This window comes from Grampus griseus (assembly GCF_964374135.1).
Source record: "Grampus griseus genome assembly, chromosome: 21".
Taxonomy (NCBI): domain Eukaryota; kingdom Metazoa; phylum Chordata; class Mammalia; order Artiodactyla; family Delphinidae; genus Grampus; species Grampus griseus.
The window spans coordinates 9,322,795-9,338,353 of NC_139015.1; the positions used below are offsets into that span (position 1 = coordinate 9,322,795).

Here is a 15,559-nt window from a genome sequence, read left to right on the forward strand (position 1 = left end):
AGATGGATCTTGGTCTCTTTTTGATGAATAGAATGTTTTCATTTTAAAGTAGTCTAATTGTTCAGTGAATTCATTGGTGGTTGGTGCTTTACAGGTAGTGTTTAAGAAGCCTTGCTACCTGCAGCGTCATAATGATATTCTATTGTTTTCTTTCAGAAAACTTTAAAACTTTTAAAGCTTTATTGAGATATAATTAAAATTCTATAAACTGCCTGTTTAATGTTAAAAATTTAATATGTTCTGAGGTATGTATACATCCATGAAACCATCACTGTGATTAAGAACGTTTTCATCACCCCTGAAAGCAAACACTAATTTATTTTAAATTTCAAATATATACTTTAAATCCATCTAATTTTTTGTTAAGTTAATACGTAGTGTCTAGATCCATTTTTTTTCCCCAGTAGGGCTTTCCAGTTGAGACAGTGTTATTTATTGGAAAGATCATACTGTCTCTTCTCTGATGCACTATTTTGTCACACAAGTGACTATATAAGCATGAGTCATTGGTTTGTCCTTTTGTTTGTTCCTTGAGAAATTTTACTTTTTAATTCTTGGAAAACCTTCTAAAGAAATATAGAAATAATAAAAACCATTTACATTTCACTATATACAAATTAAAAGTTCCATTAAAATTTTTAAAAGGTAAAAGAAAAGGGTCAGATTACAGAAAATAATTGCACTGTCCATGTAATATGATTCTAAATAACTGTGTCCTGTAAATGAATGGGAGAAGAACAACAACACAAACAAAGCAAGAGGTCTATGGGGGAAACACACACATAGGCGATTCACAGAAGTACACAAAAGGTCAAAAAATGGTTTAAAGTATGCCCATTCTGACTAGGAATCAGCAAAATGCAAATAAAACACAATAGTTTTCCTCCCCTGTTGCATTTGCAAAAAAAGTAGAAAGGTCATATTACTCTATTACTATATCATTGTGGGATTAGGGATCTGCATGTTCATTATACACTATTACTAGGAACTTAAATAATAACACTCTTTGAAGGAAAGAAAAAGCAAGTCACAGAACAATGTGTGTCATGTATATGAGCATGTACACATAAGTAATTACAGACACACTCACAGTATATGCATAGAAAGTGACTGGAAATAGATATTCTAAAGTTATAACTATAATGCTTTCCTTTGGGGAGATTAGTAGGCTATCGGGGAGAATGAAGAGAGACTTTTTTAGCTCTCCATTTTATGGTGTTATTTGAATTCTTATTACCTGTTTTATTTTTGTATTAGAACTCTAATAATAAAAAAGTAAATACAGTTCATGCTTATGACTACTAGAGAGTGTCAGAAGGCTACTAGCTACTGGACTAATGAAAAATTTGTAAAACTCGAGAATGTCATAAATATCAGTACTATACCAAAATATTTACTCCTTATTTAGACTTCTTTATTAACAACAGTTGTACTAAGAACACTAAGTATGGTAAGGGCCTAACCCTTAAAATACTTCAGTGTTATTCACACATAACTGAACATCAATCAATATATCACTTAATCTAAAATTTGTGATAAGTTAATCATATGACTAATTCTATTGAAATATTTACATTATATACAAACGCATGGCTTCATTGGATGTTATTGTGCAGTTTTAATTGTTCTTTTTGGACTAGAGCTAAAAATGGAATTTAGAAGTAGAGCACATATCAGCTGCTCTCTTTTTTACAACTTGAATTTGAGGTAGGCCAGTTGAGCGTCTACTAAAATGAGGCTTCTCCAGTGATTTTCATTGCAAACTTTTCAGCCTGAGCTGGAGAGATTGAAAATGTAAAGTCCTCTGATCATGACTCCACCACTCTACAGAGGTGGGAAATGGCACCTAGTTCATCATAGAAAACACACCAGTCATCAAATTAGCTAGATTCTTGATTTGGTGAAGAAAACTGACAGGTAAAGTGAGAGTCTTATCCTGACCCATCTGAGATTTTTCATTTTGACTTTGAATGGATTCTTCTCAAAAGAGAACAACATATACATGTTAAAATACTCTCTGTGTATTCTTGATTTAACACTGGCAACTCACTTTGTTTAAATATTTTAATAGCTATCCAAGATTATTTTCTACTTCCGTCTAGCCAGCAACCTGGGCGTTTCATTACCTGAGTCACCCTCATCCGCCAAGGCCAGGTTGCCCTCAGCCTTCACCAGAATTCTTCTGGAATTGCTCCAAGTCGCCAGCACTACTAACTTTCCTGACATCCATTTCTCCTTATTTGCAGTTCCATAAAGTTTAACTTTAAGATGTATAATCTAATCTAATCATATATAGTCTTAGTTCATTTGGACTGCTATAACCACATGCTACAGACTGAGAGGCTTACAAACAACAGAACTTATCTCTCACTGTTGTGGATGGTGGTACTCCAAGTTCAGAGTGCCAGCATGACTGACTTTTTGGGAGGGCCCTTCTTGGGTTGCAGACAGCCATCTTCTCAGTGAGTCATCTCATGGTGGAAGGGGCAGGGAAGCTCTGTGGGGCCTCTTTTATCAGGGTACTGATCCCATTAATGAGAGTTCAGCCCTCATGACCTGATCACATCACAGGCCCCACCCCTGATACCATCACATGAGGCTTTTTGATTTCAATGTGAGTTTCGAGGATACAAGCGTTCAGACCATAGTATATACATATATACACATGCACATTTAATCATTTAATACAGTCATCTCAGTTTAAATTCAAGCTCCTAGAGAATAGGAATTGAAGAACTCATCTAAAATACAACCCTTGGGCTGGGATTCCAGTGATGAGTAGAAGTTCCCAAAGTAGCCAACATGCGAAGAAGCATTCTAGGCAGAGGAAATGAGCAAACTCACCTGAGTTGATTGACATGGAACATTCTGCAAACTCCTGCAGGGTTAGTGAAGGAGAGTGAATGGAAAATGAAGAGAATGATCAGAAGGAAATTATCTAGGAGAAATGGTGTGGCAACAGACTGCAAAGGGCCTTCTGTGCTTTGCAGATATCTGAGATGCTGTTTGTTTTCCATAGAAAATGCATTTTATCTTGTGCATTTTATCTATTGTTGTCTCCCAGTTTAAATTTATGTAAATTTGGAGTTTAACCTCTCTAATGAGATTGGTAACATAAACTATTTGCTTTGCTTATGCTTCATTGGAACCTATCTCAGCTAATAATAAATGTTTGATAAAAAGCTATTAATAAATCTGCAAACTTTGGGAGATTTTAGAGTTTGATACGAGAGTTTTAGTCAGTCACGGTTGACTGTTTTCATTTCACCTTAAGAACTGTTATTGTTGCCTTTGCAAATCGTAAGCAATCTCTTAAACCCCATGGGTTTTTATTGTGACAAATGATACATCAATAGCATATTTAAACCTTTAAAAATTCATAGCTCTCAGAAAGGAAAGAAGAAATCAGAATTATAATATTTCATATCACCCTGGAAAAAGGTAAACTCTATCAATATCTCTCACATCATAGCATTGCTGCATTTTTTTCTATTTATGCTTTAGATACTCAGGGTTTGAAGAAGCAAAGTGAACATTGCAATAAATTGACCTCCTTTTATTTGGTGAAAGACAAATGCAAGGAAAACTTTGGAAAAATTTCTTCATTAAATAAATATTTTTGTAAACTCTTTACCCTTTCCACAAGTATTTATTGGAAAACTACTGTATTTGTAGGCACACAGTTGACAAGTTCATAATCTATTAGAATAGACAGAAGAAATACTTATTTTTTTAAGTCATCCAATGAAGTAAATGCTTTATTAGACTCAGGAAAAATGATTGAGAATAAAGAGATAAAAAATTTGGAATCTTGAAAGGCTTTGAAGGCAGCTTTCCTGATGCATCTTTAATAGTAAGGTTGAGAGGAAAGAAAAGATTGAAAGTGAAGAAATAGTAAGAATCAGGCATAAAGGCATAAAGAGGGCCTGGAGGATTTGGAGGATAGAAATGTATTTGCTGAGAGTAGATGCTGATCAAAGGTAGTTCAGAGGCCTTTCATGCTAGTCCTGTGAGCACGGCCCCAATTCTGTGGGTGAGAGATTTGAGACTGCCCTGTTCTGTGTTCCTACGGGGGGGCCCCAGGGGTTTCTTTGAGGTGGAACCGAGGACAGTGGCAGGGCTGAACAGCTCTGATTATCCCCGTCTGTTATTGTAGGGTTCCCTGTAAGAGTTCTTTTGAGGAAAGGATTCCAGTATAAATGAATGAATGAATAAAATCAATGACTTCTGTAGGGCATGGGGAGTCCACGAATAATTTGAAATGGAAAGTAACCCCATTAAGTTTTTGCTTTAAGTAGAACTTTATAGTAGTTTAAGGAAGTAATGGGGAAAGAGAAAAGAAACAAATCCGACAGTGTACCGACCGTATGCTTTCTCGTGTTAATCTCTTCAAGGAAGAGACAAGAGTAAGGGAGCAGGAAATCAGACAAAAATGACCCGAAACACGCCAGTTACAGGGCGTTGCACAAGTGGGGAGCGGATGGAGGCGTCATCGTGGAGATGCGGCTGGTGGCGGGGGGGAAGGGACCCAAGGGTGTCATTCTGAGATACTTAGCCAGCTGTCTGTAATTCCGCTGCGTTTGAGAAGGAAGTCGGGGCCGGAAACGTGAGTCTGCAAGCCGCCAGGTGTCCGGTTAGAGCAGGTGGCGCAGGGCAGCCAGTGTTTTCCAGGGAGAGAAGAGTCCGCCACGCCTGGGCCCTCCGCCCGCACCGCCGCCTCCGCGTGCAGGAGCCTCAGCTCCTGCCTCCTCCAGTCCAGGCGGCGCGGACGCTTACAAACAAGCATTAAAGCCACGTCGTTGGTTCTTTGAAGCAATGACTGCCCTGTTTGCAGACTTGAATTCATTGGAAGACTTTGTGCAGGAGCCGAGACGGTGCCGGGGCAGGATGGGAATGATAGAAGTTGATAACTACAGAATCCATAGTGCGAGGGCTGTACTTAACAGACCACTAGGAACCCAAGGACCTTACAGTAAATTGGCAGCCACTGCCCTGTCACAGAGCAAACTGTTAACACTGGGCTGACTCTGACCGTCTACCTTCCCTCCATCCTTTCATGGCTTACTCAGTGTTCATCATCCTGGGAGTGAACAACTGCGGGGCCGCGTGTCCATCACTTTGCTGCTTCGCCAGCCTCACCGTACTCTCATCACCTAGACTGCCTTTGAGTTTAGAGAACAAGATTCTTGTTCTTAGAATAAGTCATTCTTCGCTATATTTTTATAAATTATTTGCCTTGCCCACTAGAAAGTAAACTTTTGAAAAACAGGACTTGTCTGTCTTTCATAAGAATATCCCAGGTTTTAGTCTTTTTATCTACACCTGCATTCACAGTGTTGAGATGATGTCATCTTTCTACCCCTCGGTCAGACCTCTCTCATGGGATTGAGACTTGTGTATCCAATTGCAACACCAACCATTCTACATGGATGTCTAGTAGGCCTCGAGCTCGTGTATCCAAAACTGAACTGATTTACTTTCAAAACCTGATTCTCCCAAAGTTTTTCTGCATCTTCAGTTTTTCACACTTAGCCTTAAAACCTCACAATCATCCCCAAATCTTCCTTTTTCTTCATGGCACCCACATCTCACTGACAAGAAAATCCTATTGGCTCTACCTTCCAAATATGGCCAGGTTCTGACCACTTCCCACCACCTCTGCTGCTGACGTTCTGGTCCAGAATCTTGTCTGTTTCACTCTCTGCCAACCACATCCTCACACAGCAGCCTAGCGCTCAGGCTGAAGTCCGAGTTGGCCCGAGTCATCCTCTGTACAGGAGACTCGGGTGGTCCTTCATCTCACTGAGACACATGCCAAGGCCTGGACGGGATCTGCCCCTTTAAACCTGGCTCCCCTGAGCCCTCCATCCTTACCCTCTCAGACCCGTCGCCCTCCCCGCAACCCAGCAGCCCACTCTAGCTCTGGGCCTTTGTCTTTGCTGTTTCCTCTCCCCCCAAGTTTTTTCCCAGATTATCAAGTACTTCCTTCTTCTGTCTCAAGTCCTTCTTCACAGGCCACTTCCTCAGTAAGGCTTCCCCCCGACCCCATTTATGCTGCCCCCAACTCCACACCCATCTTAGAATATCCCATTCTTCTTTTCTTCTTAGATTTCTTCTCTGGCATGCATCATCTTCCAACATGGTATAGACTCAGCTCTTCATATTATATTCTCTCTTCTTCAACTGGAATGTATACTCTGCCAGGGCAGAGACTTTTGTCCATTTTGCTCATAAATAGTGGGTGCTCAGTAACTATTTGTGAATAAACTAATTTTAAATGCTATGTTAATGTTACCATTTCCATAGGAAGATGAATCAATGTAATTTTAAGATGTGAACACTTTAAACTGTTAAATTATTCTAGAACTCATTTTAAAAGTTTCTATTTTGCTGATTTTTACCTAGCTCTTTCCATTTGGTTTGCATATTCGAAGATACTATCTGTTTTCTTAAAATTACACACTGACTGAGGATGATGAGAAAAATCACGTCTTCTACAAATTAGCTAATTCTTTTGCAAGTATTATTCGTGGACCTAGCTTTTATGACACACGGTTCAGGATGTTCATATTGCAACAGACCCTTGAACGATGCAGGGGTTAGGGGCCCAGAGGACCTGGAGACTGAATCACAGCTGAACCTGAGTCACCTTTCCTACCCCCAGCCTCCCCCTGTACTGATTCCATCAGCTTTGATTCCTTTTTCAGTTCAGCTCTAACATTCTGAAAATCTTGATAGGACTTAAGATATGAAAGAAAAGACAAACATCCACTATTCAAATGTTTGCAAAATTAAGGCATATAGAATTTATTCAAATTTTAAATTATTGATATATTAAAGCTCTAATAATAATTATCATTAGCTAATGCCTTGGGTATTTGATACATATGGGCCCTATAAATTGTGTTCTACAAAGGCAATCATTATAAACACCTACCCTAAGAGATGGCTTTTAACACTATTTTCACTTTCAAGGTAAGACACCTGTAAAGGAGGGAGGGCAAACCACTTGCCAAAGATCACAGAGCCAGAGACGCATCAGCATCTGAACACATTGCTTTCTGACATCAGGGTCTGAGCACTTAAACCTCCATATTGCACTGATTCCCTAAATGTCGTGACTTTCCCCTTCGAGTGATTATGTATAACTTTCTTTTTCTTCCTTCAAAAATGAGTCTCTGAGGCATATTGAAAAGGTCATATATTGATGTGAAGGATTTAAACTTAATGAAATGCTACTGAGAAGACCAGCAGCTCTAGAGAAATGGAATCAATAAGGTATAGATAGAGATGCAGATATAGATATAGGTATATAGATAGATTTATTATAAGGAAGTGACTCACGTGATTATAGAGGCTTTCAAGTCCCAGATGTGTAGTCAGCCAGTTGGGGCCCAGGGAGGCCAATGGTGTAAATTCCAGTTTGAAGTCCAGCAGCCTCAAGACTCAGAATGAGCTGATGCTTCAATTCTAGTCTGAAGATAGGAATGAAGATGATGTCCCAGTTTGAAAGCCATCAGGCAAGATGTGTTCCATCTTAGTTTTGAGATGTTCAGCCTTTCTGACCTCTTCAGGCCTTCAGCCTGTTGGACGAGGCCCACGCCCACTGGGGAGGGCAACCTGCTCTACTCAGTCCACCTGTTCCAGTGTTCATCTCATCCAGGAGCATCCTCACAGACATACCCAGAATAATGTCAGATCAAACGTCTGGGCATCCTGTGGCCCAGTCAGGTTGACACATAAAATTAACTGCCACAGGAGGGTTCTTCTTCAGCTGTTTTACCTTAGCCTGTCTGATTTTTCCAGGTTTTGTACTGTTTAGGACACTGTATATCAACTGGCATATTTCAAGTAAAATAAAGTTGTTGTTCCATTTTATTTTACATGGAGGTGATCTTAAATATTCTTTTAGTCTTTGTGTAAATTAAATGGCACTTTAAAAGTATTTTGTGTAGCAATCATTGTGAAACTTTAATACTACAATGATATTTCCTTATTATTTTAAGCCCTCTGTGGAGGATACATCCATGGAAAGAGTGGAACAGTTCTTTCTCCTGGGTTTCCAGATTTTTACCCAAACTCTCTAAACTGTACATGGACCATTGAGGTATCTCATGGAAAGGGTAAGGATATTACATAGATTTCAAATATACAAAATAACTAGATACAAACATGGGAAGAAAGAAAAAAATATTCATGTGTGAACAAATAAGATAACTAATTTCCTCATGTATATTTTGATTGCTAATTTTGATTTTTAATAAGATTTTAGAAGAAAAATGGTCTTTAAATTATTGGTGCTTTCAAGCAGAAGTAGATTTCTTGTTTTATTCTGTATTGATCAGATGACTTGAATTTATGCTTGTGAACATAAGCTTGAAAATTAGGTGTAATGGTAAGGAAAAGAGGCATGCGTTAAATAAAATATGACTAGTGCTTAAGTAAAGGGAAATAAATTATGTAAGCTTCTCATTTCTATGATAAATCTAGGATACATTTTTATACTTGGCTTGTGTTCTAAGTGTACCCAGTATTATTACATATAATGAATAATTTATCTTCACATAATCCAGTGTTGATTTATGGAGTAGATTTCATTATCCTCATTTTATAAACAAGTGGAGTGAAAACCAGAAACATTTGAATTTTGTGTAAGAAATACAGTTTATAGACATTGGATTTGGGACTATACTCTGAGTCTTTTTCGTATGAGTAAACTTGTCATTTTCAAGAAGATAATTTGGAATTTTTCTCACATAAACATTATGTAGATTTTGTCTTTCCACTTAAATTTGAGCTCAACTTAATGTTAAATTGACGTGTTTTATTATATACACTATCTTACACTCCGCCATCATGAATACATGTTAAGAAAAACTTGGCCTTGAAGGAAATTAAGAATAAACAAATAATGAGCAACCAAGGTTTTGTCATCATGAAAATAAGTATTTGTATTAAAAAGGACCTAGTCATGGTTAAATTTATTCATTATGTGTAGGAATTCAGAAATAATACTTTGTGGGTATAGTTACAGTGAGAACACATGCACAAGGGATCACATAAAACTATCATTTCAAAATGGTCTTTGCTCACTTGTGTAAGTTTCAGTATTAGACCTCCAAGCCTAGATTTTCTAAAGGACACGTGTTTACTATAAATGGGAAAGTGAACTCGTCCTTCGCTCCTCGGGCAAATGCTTTCCCTAAGGGGGTGCAAACAGTCCATTATGACCCTCCTGCCGAGTTTTATTATGCATTTATATCTGGACCTGTTGATACAGCTGTCTCTGTATCCCTGTGTCTAACCTTTATCTGTATCTGTACTTATATATGCTGAAACATTTGTTTTTTCTGTTTATTCCTTCTTCTACCCATTCTCTGTATTTTTCTTTCAAACTTCAAAATTAAGGTTGCATTTTAAGATTTTCTTTTGATTCAAGACTTTTATGTCTCTAAGCCCAGAAGAAATTCTTTTCCCCAACTGTTAACTCTGCCAATGCCCCCCTTTATCCCCCTCTCTCCCTCTCTCTGTCTCTCTCTCATCTCTCTCTTTCTGTCTCTCTCTCTGTGTCTTTCTCACTACCTCCATCTCTCTGTCTCTCAGGGGTTCAGATGATCTTCCACACCTTCCACCTGGAGAGCTCCCACGACTACTTACTCATCACAGAGGACGGGAGTTTCTCGGAGCCAGTGGCCAGGCTCACAGGGTCGGTGCTGCCCCACACCATTAAGGCAGGTTTGTTTGGAAACTTCACCGCCCAGCTTCGGTTTATATCAGACTTTTCCATTTCCTACGAGGGCTTCAATATCACGTTTTCAGGTATGTTGGGGTCTTCTCTGGCAATACTTGTACTGTTTGTGTGAGCGAGTGTGTGTGTGTGTGTGTGTGTGTGTGTGTGTGTGTGTGTGTGTTTACACGTAAATGGCCGCCCATTGAGAAGCTCTAGTTGGGTGGAGGAGGAGTTGAGATGCAAGGGCAGCGGCCTGGCGTCCACAAGACACCATGCCTCACATTGACTGTAAATTCTCATCCCCCCAAATTTGCTAATATCACTATCTCTTCAGTCTCTCTTGTTATCAGTTCTACCAAAATCTGTGAGGAAGCTGTCCTTGTTGGGAGACATACTCAGAATCAGCTGTGGTCTGATTATTTTGAATCCTACCTTCCAGGAGATGCCATACTTGTACTGAGAACCACCTTTAGAGTGAAAAAAAGTATGAACACATGCAGTTGAGGATGAGCTTCTTGTTGACTTTAATGCCATCATACATGGCAGCAAAATGATACTCCAAAATTAAGAAACATTTTCACTTTTAATTATAAAACATAGATAATATTTGTGAGGGATTTATGTTGTTTCAGGCATTATTTGTATGGGTTAAATTGTTTAATTTGAATGATGCTAAGAATGGTATTAAGATATTTCTTTCTTAATTCAATGACTCCCAGCACACAGCTACAAGCTACACAGCTACAAGGAGTCTTTTGATTACAAAAGTCAGAGTGCAACTCTGAAGCTGACTCCTTTCGTAAACTCCCTAAAAAACAAGCAAGCAAACAACAGAAACAACAAAACACACTTTTCTGGGTCTTTGTAGCTCTTTGGGGCAGTTTTAAAATATTTTTAAATATTAAGACTAAACTGGCATCACTTTTTGAACATGCAGAACAATTCATTTGGTCACAACCAGTAGAAGACAATCTATAAAGCTTACACAGGGAATCGCTTTCATCAAGACTGTGTCACACACATGCTCAGACAGTCTTTTTAAAGACAAAATACACCTTTGATTGCAAAGCTGATTCCAAAGGAAACGTATTCTTTAGATATGCTAAAGGAATCATTTCATCTGAAGGCACGTTGCCTTGAAACTGGGCTGTGAACAATTGCCAGTGACGCTAACACAATGGAGTTTATTCTTTGTGCCCAAATAAGTAACCACTTTATTATGCAATTGAAGCATTTACCCTTTTGGAGACTGTTCTGATATCTGTACAAAATCAGTATGCTGTTATATCCGGATTTTTTTCCTTGTTAGTCCAGTTTATTTCTGTCTTTTCTAGAAGGTTTATTAAAGGGTCATTTCTCAGTTATGTCTCCCAGTCAGTGTCACCGTAGATACTAATGGAAATATGGGGGGAAAGGGCTCCTTATTCAAGTATGTTTAGGTCGAGCTGTCCACCCTCCCTGGTCTATCTTGAGTGTCCGCTACTGACTGCTCTCTGTGTACACTTACTATTCCAGCCTTCCTTCTCCATGCCTCCTATGATACTACTTTTTGGGTTTTTTTTTGTTTTGTTTTTTGTTTTTGCGGTACGCGGGCCTCTCACTGTTGTGGCCTCTCCTGTGTGGAGCACAGGCTCCGGACGCTCAGGCTCAGTGGCCATGGCTCATGGGCCCAGCCGCTCCACGGCATGTGGGATCTTCCTGGACCGGGGCACGAACCCGTGTCCCCTGCATCAGCAGGCGGACTCTCAACCACTGCGCCGCCAGGGAAGCCCTGATACTACTTTTTGAACGCCAACTTTCTGTGAATTCACATAGTTTCCTGGTCATTCTCTTCAAAAGATGAGAATCTGGACAACTTAGTGCCTTTACAGATGTGGTTTCCTCTTCATTCAAAACCCTTCTTCAGGGACTTCCCTGGTGGCATAGTGGATAAGACTCCACGCTCCCAATGCAGGGGGCCCAAGTTTGATCCCTGGTCAGGGAACTAGATCCCACATGCGTGCTGCAACTAAGAGTTCACATGCCACAACTAAGGAGCCCGCCTGCCGCAACTAAGACCCCACGCAACCAAATAAATAAATAAAATGTTAAGAAAACGAACCCTTTTTCATTCCTCACCAGGCAAAGCTGCATGCAGATCAAGCACTGCCTGTTGCTCGCAGTCGTCTCCTCTTCCTTGAGCAGAATTGTGTTCCTCCTGCCTTCCCGTAACGCTGTTTATATACCAAAATTGTGTGTCTTCCAAATTTATCTTTCCATATTTGTATCCTTCATGTGTCTTCTCCCGTTGTTGCACCATCAGTGCCTGGGAAAGAGTACAGAGTGCTCATTCTTTTATTTAGTTATTTATTTTTAATTCAGTGAGTGTTTGCTGAGCACCTACAAGGTACCAAGAATTATTCTAGGTCCTGGAGACACAGTAGGGAATAAAACAAAGGGCCTGCCTTCATAGAGCCTGTAATCCAGTAGGGGAGATAGTAACAGGGGATGCTATCAGAAAGAATAAAACAGTGAAGGAGTTAAAAGATGGTGATGTTTAGAGAATTGCCACGGTAGGTCTATCTGATAAGCTGACGCTTGATTTCAAAGAAGTCAAAGAGCAGGCCAGGCTGCTATAGGGTATGTGGTCCTCAGAAGAAGCAAGAGCAGCAGTGGGAGTGTGCGGGCAAGTTTAGGGTTAAAGAATGAGGTCGCTGTGGTCAGAGCCCAGTAATTGAGAAGGTCATATAAGTACCTTGGCTGTGAATTGTGTTATGCAAAGCCATTGGAGGGATTTGAACAGGGATGGACATGATCTGACCGTTTTCAAAACTCATTCTAAGTAACATCCAACGTTAACACAGGATCTTAGGTAAGATGCTGTTACACAGTAAGCCCCACAGGAGACAGCAGAAGCTGAGGCTGCGGGGTTGGTGCTGGAGTGAAGTGGACCAGGTCAGCTGGGATCGAATGTGTCTGAAATACAGACAGGGGTCAAGGTCTTCGTCTCTGTGAATGAGGATGCCACGCTTCACGTGGCAAACACGGGGACTGAAGCAGGTTTGGGAGGAAAAATATAAAATTTTGCTTTGGGAAATTGTAGGTATATATCCAAGAGGGGTTGTCAAGAGTCTTGAGTTCACAGAGAGGGTCAAGTCAGGAAAAAAATAATTGAAGTTCATCAATAAATAGACAAAATTTAAAGACGTGGGGCTGGGTAAGCTGGGAAATGAGTGTAGCTGCACAGAAGGAAGGTACTAGGTTTTGGCTGGGGCAGGACATTTTGGTGCAAAGATGAGGACTGTTCAAATCATGGACTGAGAAGGTGGGACCCTGAGCTAGGAGGAGAGACGGGATAACCCTCCAAGGAGGAAGAGGGCTTCCACTGTGTAAGTAGGAGGAGGCAAGGCTTGGTGAGCGGGCTCACAGGGGGAGGCCGCGGTGGCTCTGGTCTGGAAGCGAGCCCGCTGGCAGGTGGAGAGGGACCGGGAAGAGGTGCCGTGGAAATAGAACGTGGAGCGCCTCTGAGGAGCTGGTCCGGAGGTGCCCCACCAGGCGTGGCGGCTGTGGTCATCGTGAGGTCATGAGAGTGGTTTTTATTCGGTGGATTGCTGTGTCGCATTCTTATAATGGGCCCTGGAACACATGTCTGTGTGCTCATGGGAATGAGACTAGAGAATTGATGAAGAAAAATAGAGTAAGTTATAAGAACAAAATCTTTGAGTCAGGGAACTTGGAATCCTGAGGGCAATACATTTTTCTTCTGCTGGATGCCTAGCTGGAAACGTATGCTGTGCAAATACACACTGTGTAATAGCCCATAAGTGACAATTGACACAAGAGGACCTTTATGTGACCTTGTGTGGGAGGGTGGAACTAATCCACACCTCTAATCTCATGGTGTTGGATCAGGCTTCCTCTTTCAGTAGGTATTTTTCAGAGGACATCAGTCAAAATATGAAATAAAAATATACACAAAGAACCATACGATTACAGTGTTTTTCTCTATAATACAATAGATCTAGCAAAAATAATAGCAAACTGTTCTCTTATTTGGCAAGAGTTTTCAATTGCTTTTAAAGAAATGACAGCAAAGATGTGATTCGAGTTGAGAGTATACAGTCTATTAGGAGGAGAATGACTTCTGTCAGATGAAGATACAGTTCCCTGGATTGTGACAGCTTTATTTTACTATTTCCTAGAAAGTCTACCATTATGTTTTGGTATGACAAATAAATATTTGTTGAGTTGAATTGAATGATATTACCTTTTTTTTTCCCTTGCTGGGTCATACTAAAAATAGGTCAAATTAATCAGTATATCTCCAGAGTGGTGAGAGTAGTTTGAATATGTTAGGGATCCAGAATAGAGTTTTGACCTAAATGAAAAACAGGAGAAAGACAATGTAGAAAGCGTGGAGCTCAGATGTTGACCAATAAGTTGGGTGAGATGAGGGAAAAACCGGAGCAGAGATTTCCTCTTCATACGGGGTTGGGATGCCAGTGATGAAACTTGTGGATGATGGGAATAGAAAAGATGGATTAAAATTGAGAAATATTGGGGGAGATGATGGTTTGGATTTAATATGTTCCTTGAGAATACAGAATCGACATTTTAGAGTCAGAACTTGAAAGATAGTAGTTGGAAATCAGAAAGCAAAGGCAGTATCTTTTCAGATGAACTAGCACAGTTTCCCCACCACCATAGGAAAAACTTTCGTCTCCCACTCATTGCAATAATGCTCATCCTTTAATTGACGCTTTAACCTCTTTGAAGCTCTTTCCACCATTCAAACCCCTAATGGTGGCCCACTGTTTGATCCTGTTTGACTAAACACTGGGCATTACACGCTGAGAACACAGCAAGAAGGATCAACAACACACTGAATGATGGCCCATGAGACCCATGACAACCAGAGTGCAGTTGTACCCATATATAGAGATTTGAAAGAGTTGGTACTAAAGAATGAGACAAATACAAAATGCTGTTATTAGTACTGTTATTTTGGACATTTAATCCCCAAATGCAGCAATACACCAGACATTATTCTTTTTTTTCTTTTTAACTAAATTTAGCACTTTCTTCCTGGGTAGTTTACAGAAATTTCTAGCAGGATCCAGAATATTTTTCATTACGCATCAATAAAACATGGTTTATAAATTGAAAAATAGACGGGAAAAGGTTTTGCTATTCCATACTGAGGTGTATTTTAGGGGTGAAATTGGTTATGATAATCTTTCCGCCCTGTGAAAAAACCCTGTGATACTGCTTTTAGTTTGTTCTCCATTGGGTCTTGTTTATCCAAAGCACCTTTAAGAGGACAGTAACTGATTTTAGCAATTAGGCGTATCACTAAAATAATTTCATAGTGTTAAAGTGACAGTTTTGAGTGGGTCATGTTATTATAATGTTATACATTTATTTTTAAAAATACTGTATTCCATTTGTCATGAGAAAACTCAACAGTACAAAGGAAGACAACCCATATGACAGTTACAGCAGAGCCGGGGGGGGGGAAATATATATATATATGTTTATTTTTTAAGTAATAGCACCTTTTTATTCTTGCTAAATAATTTTTGAGTATTTAGCCGGGTTCCCACGAGTGCACTCTGTCTCTTCATGTCTCAGAATATGACCTGGAGCCTTGTGACGATCCTGGCGTCCCTGCCTTCAGCAGGAGAATCGGTTTTCACTTCGGAGTTGGAGACTCTCTGACGTTTTCGTGCTTCCCAGGTTATCGCTTAGAAGGCGCAACCAAGCTCACGTGCCTGGGCGGGGGTCGTCGTGTATGGAGCGCATCTCTGCCAAGGTGTGTGGGTAGGTGGTCACGTGCTTTCATTTCATTCC

At 40.0% G+C, this 15,559-nt stretch overlaps 1 protein-coding gene across 1 annotated transcript in view; it reads left to right on the top strand.

Annotated features, from left to right (window-relative positions):
- CSMD1 (CUB and Sushi multiple domains 1) overlaps positions 1-15,559 on the top strand; it is a gene marked incomplete at its 3' end in the record, with an annotated part of 1,748,580 nt that overhangs the window by 1,442,875 nt on the left and 290,146 nt on the right. The window contains exons 19-21 of the mRNA XM_082680517.1: positions 8,007-8,123; positions 9,604-9,819; positions 15,341-15,529. Coding sequence (XP_082536643.1) covers positions 8,007-8,123; positions 9,604-9,819; positions 15,341-15,529 — 522 coding nt within the window. The remainder of the gene's footprint in view (positions 1-8,006; positions 8,124-9,603; positions 9,820-15,340; positions 15,530-15,559) is intronic.